Source organism: Hyla sarda, chromosome 2 (genome assembly GCF_029499605.1).
Source record: "Hyla sarda isolate aHylSar1 chromosome 2, aHylSar1.hap1, whole genome shotgun sequence".
In the NCBI taxonomy this organism is placed as follows: Eukaryota; Metazoa; Chordata; class Amphibia; order Anura; family Hylidae; genus Hyla; species Hyla sarda.
Window position 1 is genome coordinate 303,356,186 of NC_079190.1, and position 18,346 is coordinate 303,374,531.

General features: G+C 44.0%; 1 protein-coding gene across 2 annotated transcripts in view; it reads left to right on the forward strand.

The window, feature by feature from the left end:
* CACNA1S (calcium voltage-gated channel subunit alpha1 S) overlaps positions 1-18,346 on the forward strand; it is a 727,186-nt gene that overhangs the window by 348,759 nt on the left and 360,081 nt on the right. For both annotated transcript variants that reach the window (XM_056557608.1, XM_056557607.1), the window contains 2 exons: positions 7,777-7,864; positions 8,227-8,334. In XM_056557608.1, coding sequence (XP_056413583.1) covers positions 7,777-7,864; positions 8,227-8,334 — 196 coding nt within the window. The remainder of the gene's footprint in view (positions 1-7,776; positions 7,865-8,226; positions 8,335-18,346) is intronic.

The following is an 18,346-nucleotide window of genomic DNA, read 5'->3' on the forward strand; positions in this document are numbered from 1 at the left end:
TGTCCATGCATCATCACCTACATCATGGACACACTTCCTTGATTGACAGCTGTGAGCGCAGGGCTCACAGCTGGAGGAAAGATCCTCCCACTGTCAGCTTGTGTCCCACTACTGTCAGTGAGGACAAGCTGGGAGTTGTAGTTTTGCTAATGCTAGGGGATATGTGAGCAGGCAGCATACTGAAGGAGGGGGCGGAGACCTGCACAGTTAAGCAACACCCCCTCCCTTTGAGAGGAATTCAGACTAGTGAGCTTAATTAAATGTGTAATAAAAAATTAAAAAAAATAAAGGCGCTAGACACATAAATTAGATGTACATGGTCAGGATTAGGTACTGAGTGATATATAAAAAAATGTTTTTTTTTGTTGGATCTGACGGGTATGCTTTAACCTCTTAAGGACCAAGGGCGTACAGGTACGCCCTTGGTCCTGCTCTCCTGATATAACGCGGGGTTACACAGTAACCCCGCGTCATATCGCTGCGGGCCCGGCGTTATAGTGAAGCCGGGACCCGCCTCTAATAGCGCGCAGCGCCGAACGCGGCGCCGCGCGCTATTAACCCTTTAGCCGCGCGCTCAGAGCTGAGCCGCGCAGCTAAAAGTGAAACCGAAAGTGGCCGGCTAGCTCAGTCGGGCTGTTCGGGATAGCCGCGGCTAATCGCGGCATCCCGAACAGCTGACAGGACAGCGGGAGGGCCCCTACCTGCCTCCTCGCTGTCTGATCGCCGAATGACTGCTCAGTGCCTTAGATCCAGGCCTGAGCAGTCATGCGGCAGAATCGTTGATCACTGGTTTCTTATGAGAAACCAGTGATCAGCATAGAAGATCAGTGTGTGCAGTGTTATAGGTCCCTATGGGACCTATAACACTGCAAAAAAAAAAAGTGAATAAAGATCATTTAACTCCTCCCCTATTAAAAGTTTAAATCATCCCCCTTTTCCAATAAAAAAAAAAAAAACACAGTGTAAATAAAAATAAACATATGTGGTATCACCGCGTGCGGAAATGTCCAAATTATAAAAATATATCATTAATTAAACCGCTCGGTCAATGGCGTGCGCGCAAAAAAATTCCAAAGTCCAAAATAGTGCATTTTTGGTCACTTTTTATATCATTTAAAAATGAATAAAAAGCGATCAATAAGTCCTATCAATGCAAAAATGGTACCGTTAAAAACTTCAGATCACGGCGCAAAAAATGAGCCCTCATACCGCCAAATACACGGAAAAATAAAAAAAGTTATAGGGGTCAGAAGATGACAATTTTAAACGTATTAATTTTCCTGCATGTAGTTATGATTTTTTCCAGAAGTCCGACAAAATCAAACCTATATAAGTAGGGTATCATTTTAATCGTATGGACCTACAGAATAAAGATAAGGTGTCATTTTTTACCGAAAAATGTACTACATAGAAACGGAAGCCCCCAAAAGTTACAAAACTGCGTTTTTTTTTCAATTTTGTCGCACAATGATTTTTTTTTCCGTTTCACCGTAGATTTTTGGGCAAAATGACTGACGTCATTACAAAGTAGAATTGGTGGCGCAAAAAATAAGCCATCATATGGATTTTTAGGTGCAAAATTGAAAGAGTTATGATTTTTTAAAGGCAAGGAGCAAAAAACGAAAATGCAAAAACGGAAAAAACCCCGGTCCTTAAGGGGTTAAGGACGAAGCCTATTGTGACCTTAATGGGGTTAATCACCATTAGATGATTTTAGTACGTACCTGCCAGACAGTAATGGACATGCTTAGGAAGGATCTGCACTTGTCTTGGTGCTAAATGGCTTTGTTGTGAGATTACCATAACACTGTGGCTAGCTTTTTGTGAACTGGTATTTCCTTTTTGAGTTTTCTTCTTTGCCTACAAGTCCCAGAATTCCATTTTCCTCCCTCCCACATATCAGCCACCCCACCCCTTGAAACATAAATGAGCTGCATCCATTCAAAAGACCTGTTGTTTTCAATCAGGGTGCCTACAGCTGTCGATTAAATTCAGATTGATCTCTCTCCCACCAAGCGATCCCTCCACCCATTGAAACAGACAGGCTCCCTGTCATCAGCTGACTAGTGGTGTCAGGTCTCGGCCGCATTGCATCCTGGGAAAAATCGGAGACAAAAGTAATTTTGTATGCTGTTAAAAATAAATATTTTGCTGAAAATCACATAAGAATTGTGAGAAAACCGTCACACACAGATACATACACTATATTATGAACTACACTAGCTGTACAGCCCCTGTAGCATAGTCAAATAAAAAAAAATCCTGGAATACCCCTTTAAGGACCAGGCCAATTTTCGTTTTTTGCACTTTCGTTATTTTCTCCTTCCCTTCTAAAAATCATAACACTTTCAATTTTGCACCTACAGACCCATATAAAGGCTTGTTTTTTGCGCCACCAATTGTACTTTGTAATGACATCAATCATTCAATAACAAAATCTACCGCAAAACCAAAAAATATATATTTGTGGGGTGAAATTGAAAAAAAAAAGACTCCATTTTGTAACTTTTGTGGGCTTCCGTTTTTTACACAGTGCAATTTTCTGTAAAAATTACACCTTATCTCTATTGTGTCGCTCCTTACGGTTATTTAAGAGTGGAGTGTAGGTTTCTTTGTGGGTTTTAATTCCCTACAATTTATTTTCCACAGTATTTACTAAGGTTTCCCTACATTTTGCTTTTTTACACATGCTCTGATCTGTAGGGTTTTCCTCAGCTCAAATCCACCACATTTTATGTGGAAACCTTAGTAAATATGTTGGTTTTTTGTGAAAATGTCGGGAACATGCCCCTTTTCGGTGACCACTCCCCCATTTCACCACAGCCACGCCCCTTTTGGGGGTTTTCTACGCAAAATGGAGAGTTAGTTGGGGTTTTTTCCAATTCTGGCGCAAAATCTGGCGCAGACAGAATTTCTGGCGCACAACCCAACAATGGGTTTGCAATAGTAAATGAGGGCCAGTGACTCCACTACTGCAGTAGGGTGTTCAGCAACTCTAAAGCTGAAAAGGGCACGTTAGGCAGAACAGTAAAAGCCATTGTCACCTGCTATTAGTGCCTAATAATACTGTACCATGCTCTACTACACAGCGATTCTGTGCTGCTGCAGTTGGTTGTACAACAACTGTAAAGCTAACAGGGTCCAGTTAGGGTGAGCACGAAAAGCCATAGTCACTTGATTACAGTGTCTTAATACAGGTTACATAGTGGAGCTCATTGTCCTCTCATAAGTGTAACTGTGCTTACATAGGTGGTGTACATTTTTTTGTTTTTTTCCCCCCTGAAAAATGTATTTTGGCCTAGTTACTGTGAAAGGCCAGGCAAAGCTGCACCCTTGTTTCTGTAGCCTCCTCCTCTTGTAGTTTAAAAGCCCTCCTCTTTAAACTGTATGTACGCCTACATGGTGTAGTGTTTCTTTTTTTTTTTTCTGAAAAACAAATTTTGGCCTAATTACTGTGAAAGGCCAACCAAAGCTACACCCTGGTTTCTGTAGCCTTATATAGTTTTAAGCTGAGCGTATTGTCCAGCTCTCAAGTGTAAACTGTAGGTACACCTACGTGGTGTACATTTTTTTTCCTGAAAAATTTTTTGGGCCCAATTAATGTGAAAGGCCAGCCAAAGCTACACACTTATTTATGCATCATGCCTGATGAAGCAGATAATCTGTGAAACGCGTTGCATGATGGGTGATTAAAGTTGATTTTACCCTCCGAGTGTGTCCAGCGCCTCCTGATGTCCGCCACCTCCTTGGAGGCTCCCTGTTTATTTGTATAAGTATATCAGGCAGAGAAGTGTCAGGACATGCACAGAGGAGTGGCAGAGGCCTAAATTCATCAGGCGCAGGCAGAGGTCGCAGCAGAGTAGGGGAGTGTGACAGCAGGAGTTGCAGCCAGAGAGGTCTGAGCTCCCGGTATCAGCTAGCATGTCTCCCCATCTCTTACAATGGACCATACATTGTTTCCTTCCACCTTTTAGAGGTCTTTGCATCACATCAATACTTGGTGTTGTAGGTGGCACATGGTATTTTTTGCACACCTTTCCTTTTGTTAGATTAAAAAAAAAATGTGGGTTTTAATAATATTAAAAGTTACGTTTTACGTAATGCATATACTCAATACTTGTGCACACCAACACTTTGACAAAAGAGACTGTTTTCTTCTGCCTACCTGCCTCAGCTACTATTCTGATTCTGCCACCCACCTGATTGCATACCTATAGATCACCTAGGTGATCAACAAAAACCCCTATTTCCCATATATAAAATGTTAATCTTTATTATTGAGTAATTTCTCACACTGAAAACAAACAGATTAAAATTGCAGTGACTCCTTCTCCATATAGTGTTTTTATCTGTAACTGATGCCTGCCTGGCTATCTATGCTATCTGAATAGTCACCACATGCACATGCGGTACGGAGAAGGCACTGCGTTTTAAAATCAACACTCAGCCCCCCTCGACATGCTTCGCTGCAACGCAGCTTTGTCAAGAGGACAACGGGCACTGAGCAAAATACGCCAAATCAGGGGTTTATAAAACCTCCCTTAGTGACATCACTGGACCGGATATGTTAGGAGCGGATTGGCTGTCAAGCCATCCGCCCTATCCACAAACTATCGTTAAGATTGATGTCAACACTAGCCTATCAGTTCATTTTTGCCTCTAACCAATCAGCTGTTTATTTGAATACAAGCAGCGTGGTAGGATCAGCTCCATCCTACGTATCTGCGCCGTTATCCCTGCGCCGGCACTTGTACTTAAATCCACCTCTTATTTGTGCGCAGTGACATCTGCGCGAGGTCTTAGTTTCAGATTGGTATCGCTCGCACTTCTCATCACTCCATAGCTGCGCAGATCTCATGCCCGGCCTCTTAGTCTCATTCTGGGAATAGATTCATCTATGTTTGATGATATGTTCTCTCTTTACAGATCGTTGTGTTCGGAATATTTTTAGTTATTACAGGGTTATGGAGTATATAAGTATTATGTTTTGTATAGGAGGTATATGTGGCTCCATTTCTATTGTCCTGTAAGGAGGGGAGAGCTTACTCCAGTTAAAAGTATGGAGGAGGATGCCACATTGTGTTTCTTAAATCCAAATTCCCTGCCAGTCGCTGGATATCTGGATTTTTCCGATAGTGTCAATTTAGGTCATCAGACCCGCAGATGGGCTAGGACATGCAGCCATAATAATATGGACACAGAAATTATATGTTCATATAATCTGGCCTTTAACGATTACTGTCATATAAAGAAAAATTTTGACATGTCATAGAGACACGTCAAAAGCTTTAATTGGTCAAGATCTGGGTGCTGAGAGAGTCCCCCACCGATTGCCAGAATGAGGCACTAGAATTGCAGCTAAGCCGTTCTCTCCCCATATCTCTCTTTGCTGCAGGAGACTTCTATAACAAGTCTATGGAACCATCTCCGGCAACAAGTAAAAATGCATTCTTAGGCAAGCAAGGCTGGCCTGCAAAAGACATCCATCCCCAACCTTAAAGGAGATATGAAGCATAAAACCTTTATGTCCCCCTGTGCCCGGGCTGCAAAAACAAATAAAAACAAACTTTAACTCACCTTCCTACGTTCCCCCGTTGCTCCGGTATTGTCGTCCCGTTCCTCAGCTGCTGCTGGGCTCCGTGCTTCTTAGGCTCGAAACGTCACGCTGTGGTCAGCGTGTCACCAGCCGCAGTGATGTCCTGCCTCTGGCGGTGATAGGCTTAGCGCTCGGTCAGGGGGACATTTATGCTGCATATCTCCTTTAAGGATAGGGGATAATGATGTGGTCTCAGACAGCACCAATCACCGTATTCTTCTGGGCCACCGGGTCACCAGAGACCCGATTGGCCCAGAAAAGCTCTGATTCGCTTGTCAGTATTAACCAGCGAATTAGAGCGATTATGGGGTGGGGTCTTAGGACCCCCTGGGCAGTGTCACGGGATTCCTGCTGAATGATTTCAGCACGCATACCTTTCCGATCACCGCCCAGTTACATGTACGCCCTTAGTCCTTAAGTTGATAAGCAGAGTGACATCACAGTATAGGGTTAAGATGCTCAGAGACATCACAGTACAGGGTAAATATGCACAGTGACATCACAGGACATGGTCAATATGCATACAGTGGCATCACAATAAAGGGATAATAGACACAGTGATAGTGTACAGATATGGTACACCCATTGATGTCACAGTACAGAGAGGTACACAGTGATGTCAAATTACAGGGATAATTCACACAATGACCTCACAATACAGGGATAATACACACAGGTATGTCACAGAACAGGGATAATGCACACAGTGATATTACAGAACAGGGATAATACACACAGTGGTGTCACAGGACAGGGATAACACACAGTGATGTCAAAATACAGACATAATGTTGGGGGATGGGGACTATGGAATGGAAAGGGCCAGGGGACAATACATATTTTTTTACCTTCTGTAACCAGAGAGCCATGCAGTAATCATCTGTTCTTCTGCTGCACAGCCTGCACTCTTTGACCCCTGCAGGTTCCTCTCCCCTGCTGTCTGACATCACGTGCACAGCATGGGGAGAGTCTGAGCAGGCAGGCTGTGATCTCAGAGTGTATGCCAGTGTTTTCCAAGCAGGGTGCCTACAGATGTTTTGGCTGTCTGGGCATGCTGGGAGTTATAGTTTTGCAACAGCTAGAGGCACCCTGGTTGAGAAACTGATGTATGGACTCAGCAGCTGACATAAGGGGCACTTTGTGCACCTGAATATAATACTACCACACTCTGCTCCCTCTCAATAATATACTGCTTCACACTGTACCCTATAAACTTACAAACCTTTCTACCCCAGAAATTCCTTATTTTATACACTATACCTCTAAAATGCATAACAAACTGTGCTCTATAAATAAATACTCAGGCCTTAGGCTCGATATTATATACTGTGCTTGATGTCAGCATTTCAAACATCCATAACCTCCCAAACCCCATCTTACTCCACTTCTTATCAGCCTCATAACCCCCCCCCCCCCACATTACTGTGCCTCATTTCCGCCTAATCACCCCCCCTCCCCCCCCCCCCCCCGAAACAAACACTTTACTGTGCCTTGTGTTTCTGAAGTTTTTGCTTCTTTAGAGCACATGCTCTGCTGCACTCGACTGGCTAGGACCAGTCCTGATGTCACTCCACCAGAGGGTGTCATCCTTTGCTGTGCGTACCCCCCCAAGCAACGCCACTGGCGGCTTTATGTACAGTTTGGACGCAGTCTTTATGTCTTGTACTTGTATTATAATTGATATTTAATAACATGTAACATCATTGGTATATGCCTGAGACAAAAGAGTATTTTTTTTTTTTACATATGTGACAACAAAGATTAAAAATAACTGACTTTGCTGTACTATTTCAGAAGAGGGCTTACAGAGCTATCTAGTGGCAATAGACATACATTACAGACAATACATAACACTAGTGATTAGACATTCATCCCTTATCCTGCAAATAGCAGATACTTTTTAAAGTATTGGAGTCTCTTTTAAATTAGTTTTCTGAGCCTGTTGAAGGCAGCTGAACACTGTACTTGGCTATCTTTGTCTGGTTCCTATTGGTGAATGGAACATCTGTGCACATGGAGCTGCTTCATTCAACAAGGGGGATCCCCCCCCCCCCCCATGCTGCAGATAAAGGATGAGACTTTTTTTGTGGGAAAAACCCCTTCAAGTAGTTATATAAGAATAAAATGATTAAACATTGTAAGAGCAAATGTTAAACTGTTTCTTTTTCATTTCATCAAAGGTCAAGTGCAATCTCTGTAGTAAAGATTCTTAGGGTACTCAGAGTTTTACGCCCTCTTCGAGCCATAAATCGGGCTAAAGGTCTGAAGGTATGTAAAATACAGTAAGCAAAAATAATAAAAGAAAAAAAAAACTCACTTCACTGATTCCCCACTACTGCTGTTACGATGGGGCCGGGGGTACCTGCCTCAGCTATCAACTAGCAGAACAAGCATTTCCTTTTGTTGAGTTAGGAATAGGAAACGTAGATAATCTGAAACCCCAAACATTGTTGGAACAGCAGCAGCAAGGAATGGGTTAGGTGGGTACTGCTGTTCTGTGTTGTTTACCCGGTTCACCCCTTTTTTTATCCTGCTGGGCAACTTTTTTTAGGCTTCCTTACAAACATAATGCATATTGTATTTTTTTCTTTTTTTATGTTTTACATTTACCTTTTTTCATCATTCAACAGCATGTAGTCCAGTGTCTATTTGTAGCCATAAAAACCATTGGGAATATTGTCTTGGTAACCACACTTCTACAGTTCATGTTTTCCTGCATTGGTGTACAGCTTTTTAAGGTAAGACATTTAAATGGTTTCTATCATTTCAAGCGACTTTACTCTTATTGATACCCTATGTGATCTGTAACATATTTGTATATAACTTAATTTATCAAAAATTACTTCATACCCCAAAAGCTACTCAAAAGTATTGGCTGCTTGGTGTTTCATTTCTCTGAAGTCTGGTGTTCATTGACTTGAGTTAGAGGAATTCCTAGTCTCGGAACAGTGACAGCAAGGTGGAATCCAGAAAGTAGACACTGGACTTAGAGCTACTTGAGACTTGGAGCTACTGCTATGTGCTAAAGAGGTGGAGGGAAGGCTTGTGCTGTGTCACTACAACCTTGAAGACTGTCTGCTTCCTCAAGAAACAACAAAGCTTTTCCTAAAAGTTTCACATCTTGACTTCCCTCTCATCTTAGAAGGAGTTCAGTGCTTAGTTTAACCCCTTCCTTACTGTGTTACTGCCAGTGCATCAGTAACCCCTTCTTCCTCCACATAACATCTATAGTAGTTTTCAGTAAATCATCCTCTAGCACAATGCCAGCGTGTCCAGTTCAGTGCACTTTTACGAGCACTATGTCATGGCATATTAGTAAGGATTATGTGATGTGCTGTGATTGACTAGACAATTGAGGGTGGAAGTGACCATGTGTGTACTACTGGCAAACAGTCCAGCTCCAATTCTACCCCCTAAAATTGAAAAATAGGAAACAGCTGTGCACCATGGAGGGAATGCTCTCAGGGGCTCAATAACCGTAATGAGAGCACTATAAGCATCTAGTAAACAGTCTAAACGGATTACTCTAACAAAACCATGCAGTTTTAACAAAAATGTAAACAACAGGTAAAAAAAAAAAAAAAAAAAAGCAGAACAACTTATGTACATGATATGTTTTGGGGTATGCATACCCTAGATATAACAAGTGTACACCACTACCACAAATAGCAACATGACATATAACCACAACAAGTCAAACTTGAAAGAGGAGAGCAGGCTGAAGGAAAATGAGTTCCTGTGAGATAAACAACCATTAAGCCGGAGAGATTGTTGCCAGACTGAAAACCGTGGTATGCAATCTGTTCAAAAAAGCAGAACAACTTATGTACATGATATGTTTTGGGTATGCATACCCTAGATATAACAAGTGTACACCACTACCACAAATAGCAACATGAGTAGGATGGGGACAGATAACCACAACAAGTCAAACATGTCAAACTTGAAAGAGGAGAGCAGGCTGAAGCTAAATTTTTATACGTATTATTGCTCCAGATTCCCAAAGCATGCAATCTGTTCAATGCTAGAGTTCCAGTCCTCAAAGCTAGGTGGCTTTAATAGAGTGTACCAGCCAAGAGGCATGAGCAACTTAGCTGCTGTTAGTAAATAGGTTATAAGGTCTGTCTCTTTTAGTTTTAATGTACCCGCTCTGCATCTCATTCATTTAAATGAGCTAACTGGAGTCAGACAGTGACTCCAGTTGGCTCATTTTTGCCCTGCATTAGTCTTATTGCTGAACTTGCTGAAGTCAAGCATACTACGGTTTTCAGTCTGACAACAAAACCGGGTATGGTGCAAAAATGAGCCGACTATTCGACTCCAGTCGGCTTACTTAAATTAATGGGATACGGCAGTGGCCATTTTTGAAGGTGTATGAAGAAATGTTGGTGTGAATGCACCCTAACACAACACATAGGGAGAGATTTATCAAAATTGTGAATTCAAGTTGAGAAAACAGACATGGTCGCACATTCACAATTTGTATTTCAAACTACTTGATTCTCAGCATAAATTAAAAAACTAGCAGGTAGTTAGTATACATTTTGATCAAAAAGTACAAGCCCACTCGCTACGTCAAGGCCACCTATTTAGAGTGGGTCCCTAACATCCCTAGCATAAAATGGCGTAACACTGGGCGGCGACCACCACCGCCGCAACACCAGTGGCCACAGGTGGAACGACCCACTGGCAGAGCAGCCCCAATGCCACTCAAACCAGTCCTAGGGCTGCGCCTCCCCACAGACACGGTGCTGGGGCAGCAATGGATGACGCACAGCACTACACCAGTGAGAACAAGGTGTAAAAGCTCACCAACCATGTGCTCCCAGTCAGACTGGGAGGCTGCCAGAAAAGAAAAGGGCCCTGAGCAGCTTCCTGCTCATTTATATAGGGTTGGGCTGAGGGGGTGGGGCAGAGGGCAAACCAAGGAAAAAATAAATAAATAGAAGGGGATAGAAGACACAATGTGAATTCAAGTAGAGAAAACAGACATGGCTGCAAATCCACAATTTGTATTTTGATCTACTTGCTTCTCAGCATAAATTCATATATATATATATATATATATATATATATATACATTTTGATCAAAAAGTACAAGCCCAGTCGCCACGTCAAGGCCACCTATTTAGAGTGGGTCCCTAACGTCCCTAGCATAAAATGGCGTAGCACTGGGCGGCGACTCTAAATAGGTGGCCTTGATGTGGCGAGTGGGCTTGTACTTTTTGATCAAAATTTATACTAACAACCAGTTAGTTTTTGAATTTATGCTGAGAAGCAATTAGATCAAAATGCAAATTGTGGATGTGGGACCATGTCTGTTTTTTCTACTTGAATTGACATTGTGTTTTCTATCCCCTCCTTTTTTTTGTTGTTTTTACTTGGTCTGCACTCTACCCCTCCCCCTATTAGCAGAAAGCTGCATAGGGCCCCTTCCTTTCTGGCAGCCTCCCAGTCTGACTGGGAGCACATGGTAAGCGAGCTTTTACACCTTGTTCACACTGGTATAGTGCTGTGCGGTGTCTGTTGCTGCCGTGGCGCCATGTCTATGGGGAGGCGCGGCCCTGAGATGGGTCTGAGTGGCATTGGGGCTGCTCTGCCAGTGGGTCGTTCCCCCTGTGGGCACTGATATTGCGTTGGTGGTGGTCACGGCCCAGTGCTACGCCATTTTATGCTAAGAATGTTCGGGACCCACTCTAAATTGATGACCTTAACGTGGCGAGTGGGCTTGTACTTTTTGATCAAAAAATATACTAACTACCTGTTAGTTTTTGAAATTATGCTGAGAAGCAAGTAGATCAAATTACAAATTGTGGATGTGCGACTATGTCTGTTTTTTCTACTTGAATTCACAGAGATTAATCAAAACCTGTGCAGAGGAAGAGTGGTGCAGTTGCCTATAGCAACCAATCAGATTACTTCTTTTATTTTTAAAGTTGCTATGGGCAACTGGCGAACTTTAACTTTTTTGATAAATGTCCCCCATAGCTCACATACATGCAGTTATTGCTTCTGATGCCATTGAGCTTACTACTGGGTTTTCTTAAGTATGACACTGTTCCAGGCTCTCATAATATCTCTCCAAGTAAACAAACTGGAGACCTTTAGGGTACACTCACAGTTCAGAATCTTTGCCCAGAGGTATTCTGGGCAGATATTTCATCTGCAGTGGGCACTGCCAAAATGTGTGGGCACTAGGACTGCTTGGACATAGTTAGACAGTTGGTACCTTTGAAAAAAGACATATGTCCATCAATTTCAACTAAGGAGGTGAAGGAAAGGGGTTTGGAAGGATGAAGGGGAGGGGATGCCATGTTTCTGCATTTGCATTAATGTTATTTTGTTCTAGGAATGTATCTAACCCTGTTTTGAAGCCCTCCGCTTTTCCTGCTGTGCCCAGTTCCTGAGGCAGACTGTTTAATACATTCACAGTTCTTATGGTAAAGAACGACTGTTGCTCCTGGAGACTAAACCTTTTTTTCTCCAAATAGAGGCAGTGCCCCTTGTCTTTTGAGGGGGTTTTACCTGTAAAAGTTTTTCTCTTTTTCTCCATATTTTTAGTATGGGCTATATATATATATATATATTTAAATAAGTTAATCATATCCTCCCATTTCTTCTGAAGACTAAATAAATGTAATTCTTTTAAACTTTAAGCTAAGATGTTCCATCCCCCTTATTAGTTTAGTTGCATGTCTCTGTACCCTGTCCAGCTCCATAACGTACCTTTTTATGAACCAGTGCCCAAAATTGAAGAGCATATTCCAGGTCATACCAGTGATTTATAAAGCGGTGGTATTATGTCGCTGTCCCGCAAGTCCATGCCTGTTTTGATGCATGACGGTATCCTGTTGGCCTTAGAAGAAGCTGCTTGATATTGCACACTGTTCTGTAGTCTATGAACTACAAGCATAGGCGTGCGCAGCCTATTGCATTAGGGTGTGCACCCTAAAGCACAAACTCACGCCGCACGCATGCGTATATATAAATACACTCTTGCTTGCATGCACACATACATAAACAGATAAGACAGCACTAGATAAATCCATTGTCCCCGTAGTCATCCAGATAGCCAATCCGGATACCAAACATGCAAGAAAGTCCAAGACCACAGCACCAAAATTGGAAAAAAAGAGCTATTATTTATTGGTCCCCCAAAAAAAACTTTTGGGGAACCAATATACTACAGTTCTTTTGCACGTATCAGTTTATAATTTTTGGTGCTGTGGTCTTGGACTTTGTTGCAGGACCTGTATACCATATAAGTAATTGTATCCAGGATCGTATAAAGGTAGATACCAGCTGTACAAAGGATCTGTATACCATATAGGGGATTATAGTTACATCTAGGGACTCACAGGTAACATCATTTCTGATCAGCGATGTCCTCTTTCCTTTTCTTGTGCATCTGGATGAGACTGACATGTCAACTTCTTCCAGGTAAAAACCGTCTCTTTAGCATCTGCAGGAAAAACATGTTTGACTCTGCATTTTTCCAGTGCACTGCCCTCTCATAATAATGAATAGTAGGTACCCCATTAAGTAGGCCTATCCCCCACCATAGACCCCCTCATTAGATAAATACGTCTGAAAGTAGGTAGGTTGTTAGCTAGCTAGATAGGTAGGTAGGTAGGCAGGTAAGTAGCTAGCTAGCTACATGGGTAGGTTGCAACTATGTCAGTAGCTAGGTATGTTCATAGCTAGGTTGGTTATTAGCTAGATAGCTTGTTAAGTGTCTAGGTAGATTGTTAGCTAGCTAAGTAGATAGCCATACAGGTAGGTAGTTAGGTTGCTAGGTAGATAGCTAGGTAGGTAGCAAGGTTGGTTATTAGCAACATAGGTGGGTAGCTAGCTAGGTAGCCAGGTAGGCAATTTCCTGTTGCAGGTAGGCAATTAGCTAGGTAGGTTGTTAGCTAGCTAGGTAGCCATGTAGTTAGGTTGCTAGGTAGGTAGATAGCTTGGTAGGTAGCCAGGTAGTTAGGTAGATGGATAGTTAGGTAGGTAGATATTCAGGTTGCTAGATAGCCAGGTAGGTAGGCAGGTAGCCAGCTTGCTATGTAGGTAGCCAGGTAGTTAGATAGTCAGGGAAGAAGGAAACCAGGTAGGTAGGTTGTTAGCTAGATTGGCAGGTAGGAATTAACACTTTTCAGGTTAAAATGATGGGTCCCCCAGTACATTAATAATATAGACGCTGATTTGAATAGGGACCTTCCATACAGTAACATATACCTTTTATTACGTTCCAATAAAATATCGACTTACACTACAAAATATACAGGCTGCCACCTATGGATTAGCACACATTTATCTTATTGCACTTGAGTATAAGTAGTCTCTCAGGATAAACTCCATATAAAGTGCAAAAACAGTGTATAAAAACACACAAAATATACACACAAAATATACCAACGGGAGGTATGGTCCAGGTGTATCTTCTGTTCTTTACATGACATAAATTCCTTTATCCCCAGAATAAATGTAGTCAGATACAGTAAATAAACAGAGTTACATGTGAACAGTGGCATAAATGAGAACATTGATACATAAAAGGAATTTATGTCATGTAACAAAAAAACCTCAGCTCTGACCGATAGTGAGAACAGAATAGAAGATAAACCTGGACCATACCTCCCGTTGGAATTCTTTGTGTATATATCTTGTGTGTTTTTATACACAGTTTTTTCACTTTATATGGAGTTTATCCTGAGAAACTACTTATACTCCAGTGCAATATGATAAATGCGTGCTAAACCATAGGTGACAGCCTGATGCGCATCCCGACCCGCTTACCAGACTCGTTCCCCGTCTGTGCTGTCCCGGCGCGCGCGGCCCCGCTCCCTAGGGCGCGCGCGCGCCGGGTCTTTGCGATTTAAAGGGCTGGTGCGCCACTGATTGGCGCATGGGTTTTAATCAGTACCTTCACCTGTGCACTTCCCTATTTATACCTCACTTCCCCTGCACTCCCTTGCCGGATCTTATTGCCATTGTAACAGTGAAAGCGTTTCCTTGTGTGTTCCTAGCCTGTGTTCCAGACCTCCTGCCGTTGCCCCTGACTACGATCCTTGCTGCCTGCCCTGACCTTCTGCTACGTCCTACCTTGCTCTTGTGTACTCCCTTGTACCCCGCTTATCTCAGCAGTCAGAGCGGTTGAGCCTTTGCCGGTGGATACGACCTGGTTGCTACCACTGCTGCAAGACCATCCCGCTTTGCGGCGGGCTCTGGTGAAAACCAGTAGCAACTTAGAACCGGTCCACCGACACGGTCCACGCCAATCCCTCTCTGGCACAGAGGATCCACCTCCAGCCAGCCGAATCGTGACAGTAGATCCGGTATGGATCCCGCTGAGGTCCCGCTGCCAGTTGTCGCTGACCTCACCACGGTGGTCGCCTAGCAGTCGCAACAGATAGCGCAACAAGGCCACCAGCTGTCTCAACTGACCGTGATGCTACAGCAGCTTCTACCACAGCTTCAGCAACCATCTCCTCCGCCAGCTCCTGCACCTCCTCCACAGCGAGTGGCCGCATCCAGCCTCCGTTTATCATTGCCGGACAAATTTGATGGGGACTCTAAATTTTGTCGTGGTTTTCTTTCACAATGTTCCCTGCATTTGGAGATGATGTTGGACCAATTTCCAACTGAAAGGTCAAAGGTGGCTTTCGTAGTCAGCCTTCTGTCTGGGAAAGCCCTGTCATGGGCCACACCACTCTGGGACCGCAATGATCCTGTCACTGCCTCTGTACACTCTTTCTTCACGTAGATTCGAAGTGTCTTCGAGGAACCTGCCCTAGCCTCTTCTGCCGAGACTGCCCTGCTGAACCTGGTCCAGGGTAATTCTTCTGTTGGCGAGTACGCCATCCAATTCCGTACTCTCGCCTCCGAATTGTCCTGGAATAACGAGGCCCTCTGCGCGACCTTTAAAAAATCCCTGCTAACCTGCATGAACTTATTCATCTTGCCACCCGCATTGACATGCGTTTTTCCGAAAGGCGCCAGGAGCTCCGCCAGGATATGGACTTTGTTCGCACAAGGCGGTTTCTCTCCCCGGCTCCTCTCTCATCTGTTCCACTGCAATCCTTTCCTGTGCCTTCTGCCGTGGAGGCTATGCAAGTTGACCGGTCTCGCTTGACACCTCAAGAGAGGACACGACGCCGCATGGAGAACCTTTGCCTGTACTGTGCCAGTACCGAACATTTCTTGAAGGATTGTCCTATCCGACCTCCACGTCAGGAAAGACGCACTCCGACTCCGCACAAAGGTGAGACAGCTCTTGATGTGAACTCTGCTTCTCCACGTCTTACTGTGCCTGTGCGGATTTCTTCTTCTACCTTCTCAGCTGTGGCCTTCTTGGATTCCGGATCTGCAGGAAATTTTATTTTGGCCTCCTTCATCAACAGGTTCAACATCCCGGTGACCAGTCTCGCCAGACCCCTCTACATCGCCTCTGTGAATAATGAAAGATTGGACTGTACTGTGCGTTACCGCACGGAACCCCTCCTAATGTGCATTGGACCCCATCACGAAAAGATTGAATCTCTGGTCCTCTCTAACTGCATTTCAGAAATTCTTCTTGAACTACCGTGGCTTCAACGCCATTCCCCAACCCTTGATTGGACCACCGGGGAGATCAAGAACTGGGGTACTACTTGCCACAAGAACTGTCTTAAGCCTGCTCCCAGTACTGTCAGTCAAGACCCTGTGGCTCCTCCGATACCTGGTCTCCCCAAGGCCTATCTGGACTATGCTGATGTTTTTTGCAAAAAACAAGCAGAGACTTTGCCTCCTCACAGGCCTTATGACTGTCCTATTGACCTCCTCCCTGGTACTACTCCACCCCGGGGCAGAATCTATCCTCTGTCTGCTCCTGAAACACAAGCCATGTCGGAGTACATCCAAGAGAATTTAAAAAAGGGGTTTATCCGCAAGTCTTCCTCCCCTGCCGGAGCTGGATTTTTCTTTGTTTCCAAAAAAGACGGCTCCTTACGTCCTTGCATTGATTACCGCGGACTTAATAAAATCACTGTAAAAAACCGCTATCCCCTACCTCTTATCTCGGAACTCTTTGACCGCCTACGAGGCGCCTACATCTTTACCAAGCTGGACTTAAGAGGTGCATATAATCTCATCCGCATCAGGGAGGGGGATGAGTGGAAGACCGCGTTTAACACCAGAGATGGACACTTTGAATATCTGGTTCTGCCCTTTGGGCTTTGCAACGCCCCTGCCGTCTTCCAAGACTTTGTACATGAAATTTTTCGTGATCTCCTATATACCTGTGTTGTGGTCTACCTAGACGATATTTAGATTTTTTCTGCTAACCTAGAAGAACACCGCCGGCATGTCCGCATGGTTCTTCAGAGACTTCAGGACAATCAATTATATGCCAAAAGGGAAAAATGACTCTTTTAATGTCAATCTCTTCCCTTCCTAGGATACTTAGTCTCTGGCCAGGGACTCCAAATGGACCCAGACAAACTATCAGCCGTATTGGATTGGCCACGCCCCTCCGGACTCCATTCTCTCCAACGTTTCTTGGGGTTTGCCAATTATTACAGACAATTTATTCCGAATTTTTCCACTATTGTGGCCCCTATCGTGGCCCTAACCAAGAAAAACGCCAACCCTAAGTCCTGGCCTCCTCAAGTGGAAGATGCATTCAATCATCTCAAAACTGCCTTTTCTTCTGCTCCCGTACTCTCCAGACCTGATCCATCTAGGCTCTTCTCGCTGGAGGTAGACGCCTCCTCGGTGGGAGCTGGAGCAGTACTCCTACAGAAAAATTCTTCCGGACATGCTGTTACTTGTGGTTTCTTTTCTAGGACCTTCTCTCCGGCGGAGAAAAACTACTCCATTGGTGATCGAGAACTACTGGCCATAAAATTGGCGCTTGAAGAATGGAGGCACCTGCTGGAGGAATCCAAATATCCAGTTATTATATACACTGATCACAAGAATCTCTCTTATCTTCAGTCTGCCCAACGGCTGAACCCTCGCCAGGCTAGATGGTCGTTGTTCTTTGCCCGTTTTAACTTTGAAATTCATTTTCTCCCTGCTGACAAGAACATTAGGGCTGACGCCCTCTCTCGTTCATCGGATGCCTCTGAAGTGGAAGCTTCCCCGCAACACATTATTCCTCCTGTCTGATCTCCACTTCTCCAGCCTCCATCAGACAAACTCCTCCAGGGAAGACCTTCGTCTCTCCACGCCAGCGCCTCAGGATTCTCAAGTGGGGACACTCCTCACACCTCGCAGGCCATGCTGGCATCAAAAAATCCATCCAGCTCATCTCTCGATTTTATTGGTGGCCTACCCTGGAAGCTGATGTTGTTGATTTCGTGCAGGCTTGTACAGTCTGTGCCCGGGACAAGACCCCTCGCCAGAAGCCTGCTGGTCTCCTCCATCCTCTGCCTGTTCCTGAGCGACCATGGTCTCAGATTGGTATGGACTTTATTACTGACTTACCTTTATCCCATGGCAACACAGTTATTTGGGTGGTCGTTGATCGATTCTCCAAGATGGCACATTTTATCCCTCTTCCAGGTCTTCCTTCTGCGCCTCAGTTGGCGAAACAATTTTTTATACACATTTTTCGCCTTCATGGGCTTCCTACGCATATCGTCTCGGATAGAGGCGTTCAATTTGTGTCAAAATTCTGGAGGGCCCTCTGTAATCAACTTAAAATCAAATTAAACTTCTCGTCTTCTTATCATCCCCAATCCAATGGGCAAGTGGAAAGAATTAATCAGGTTCTGG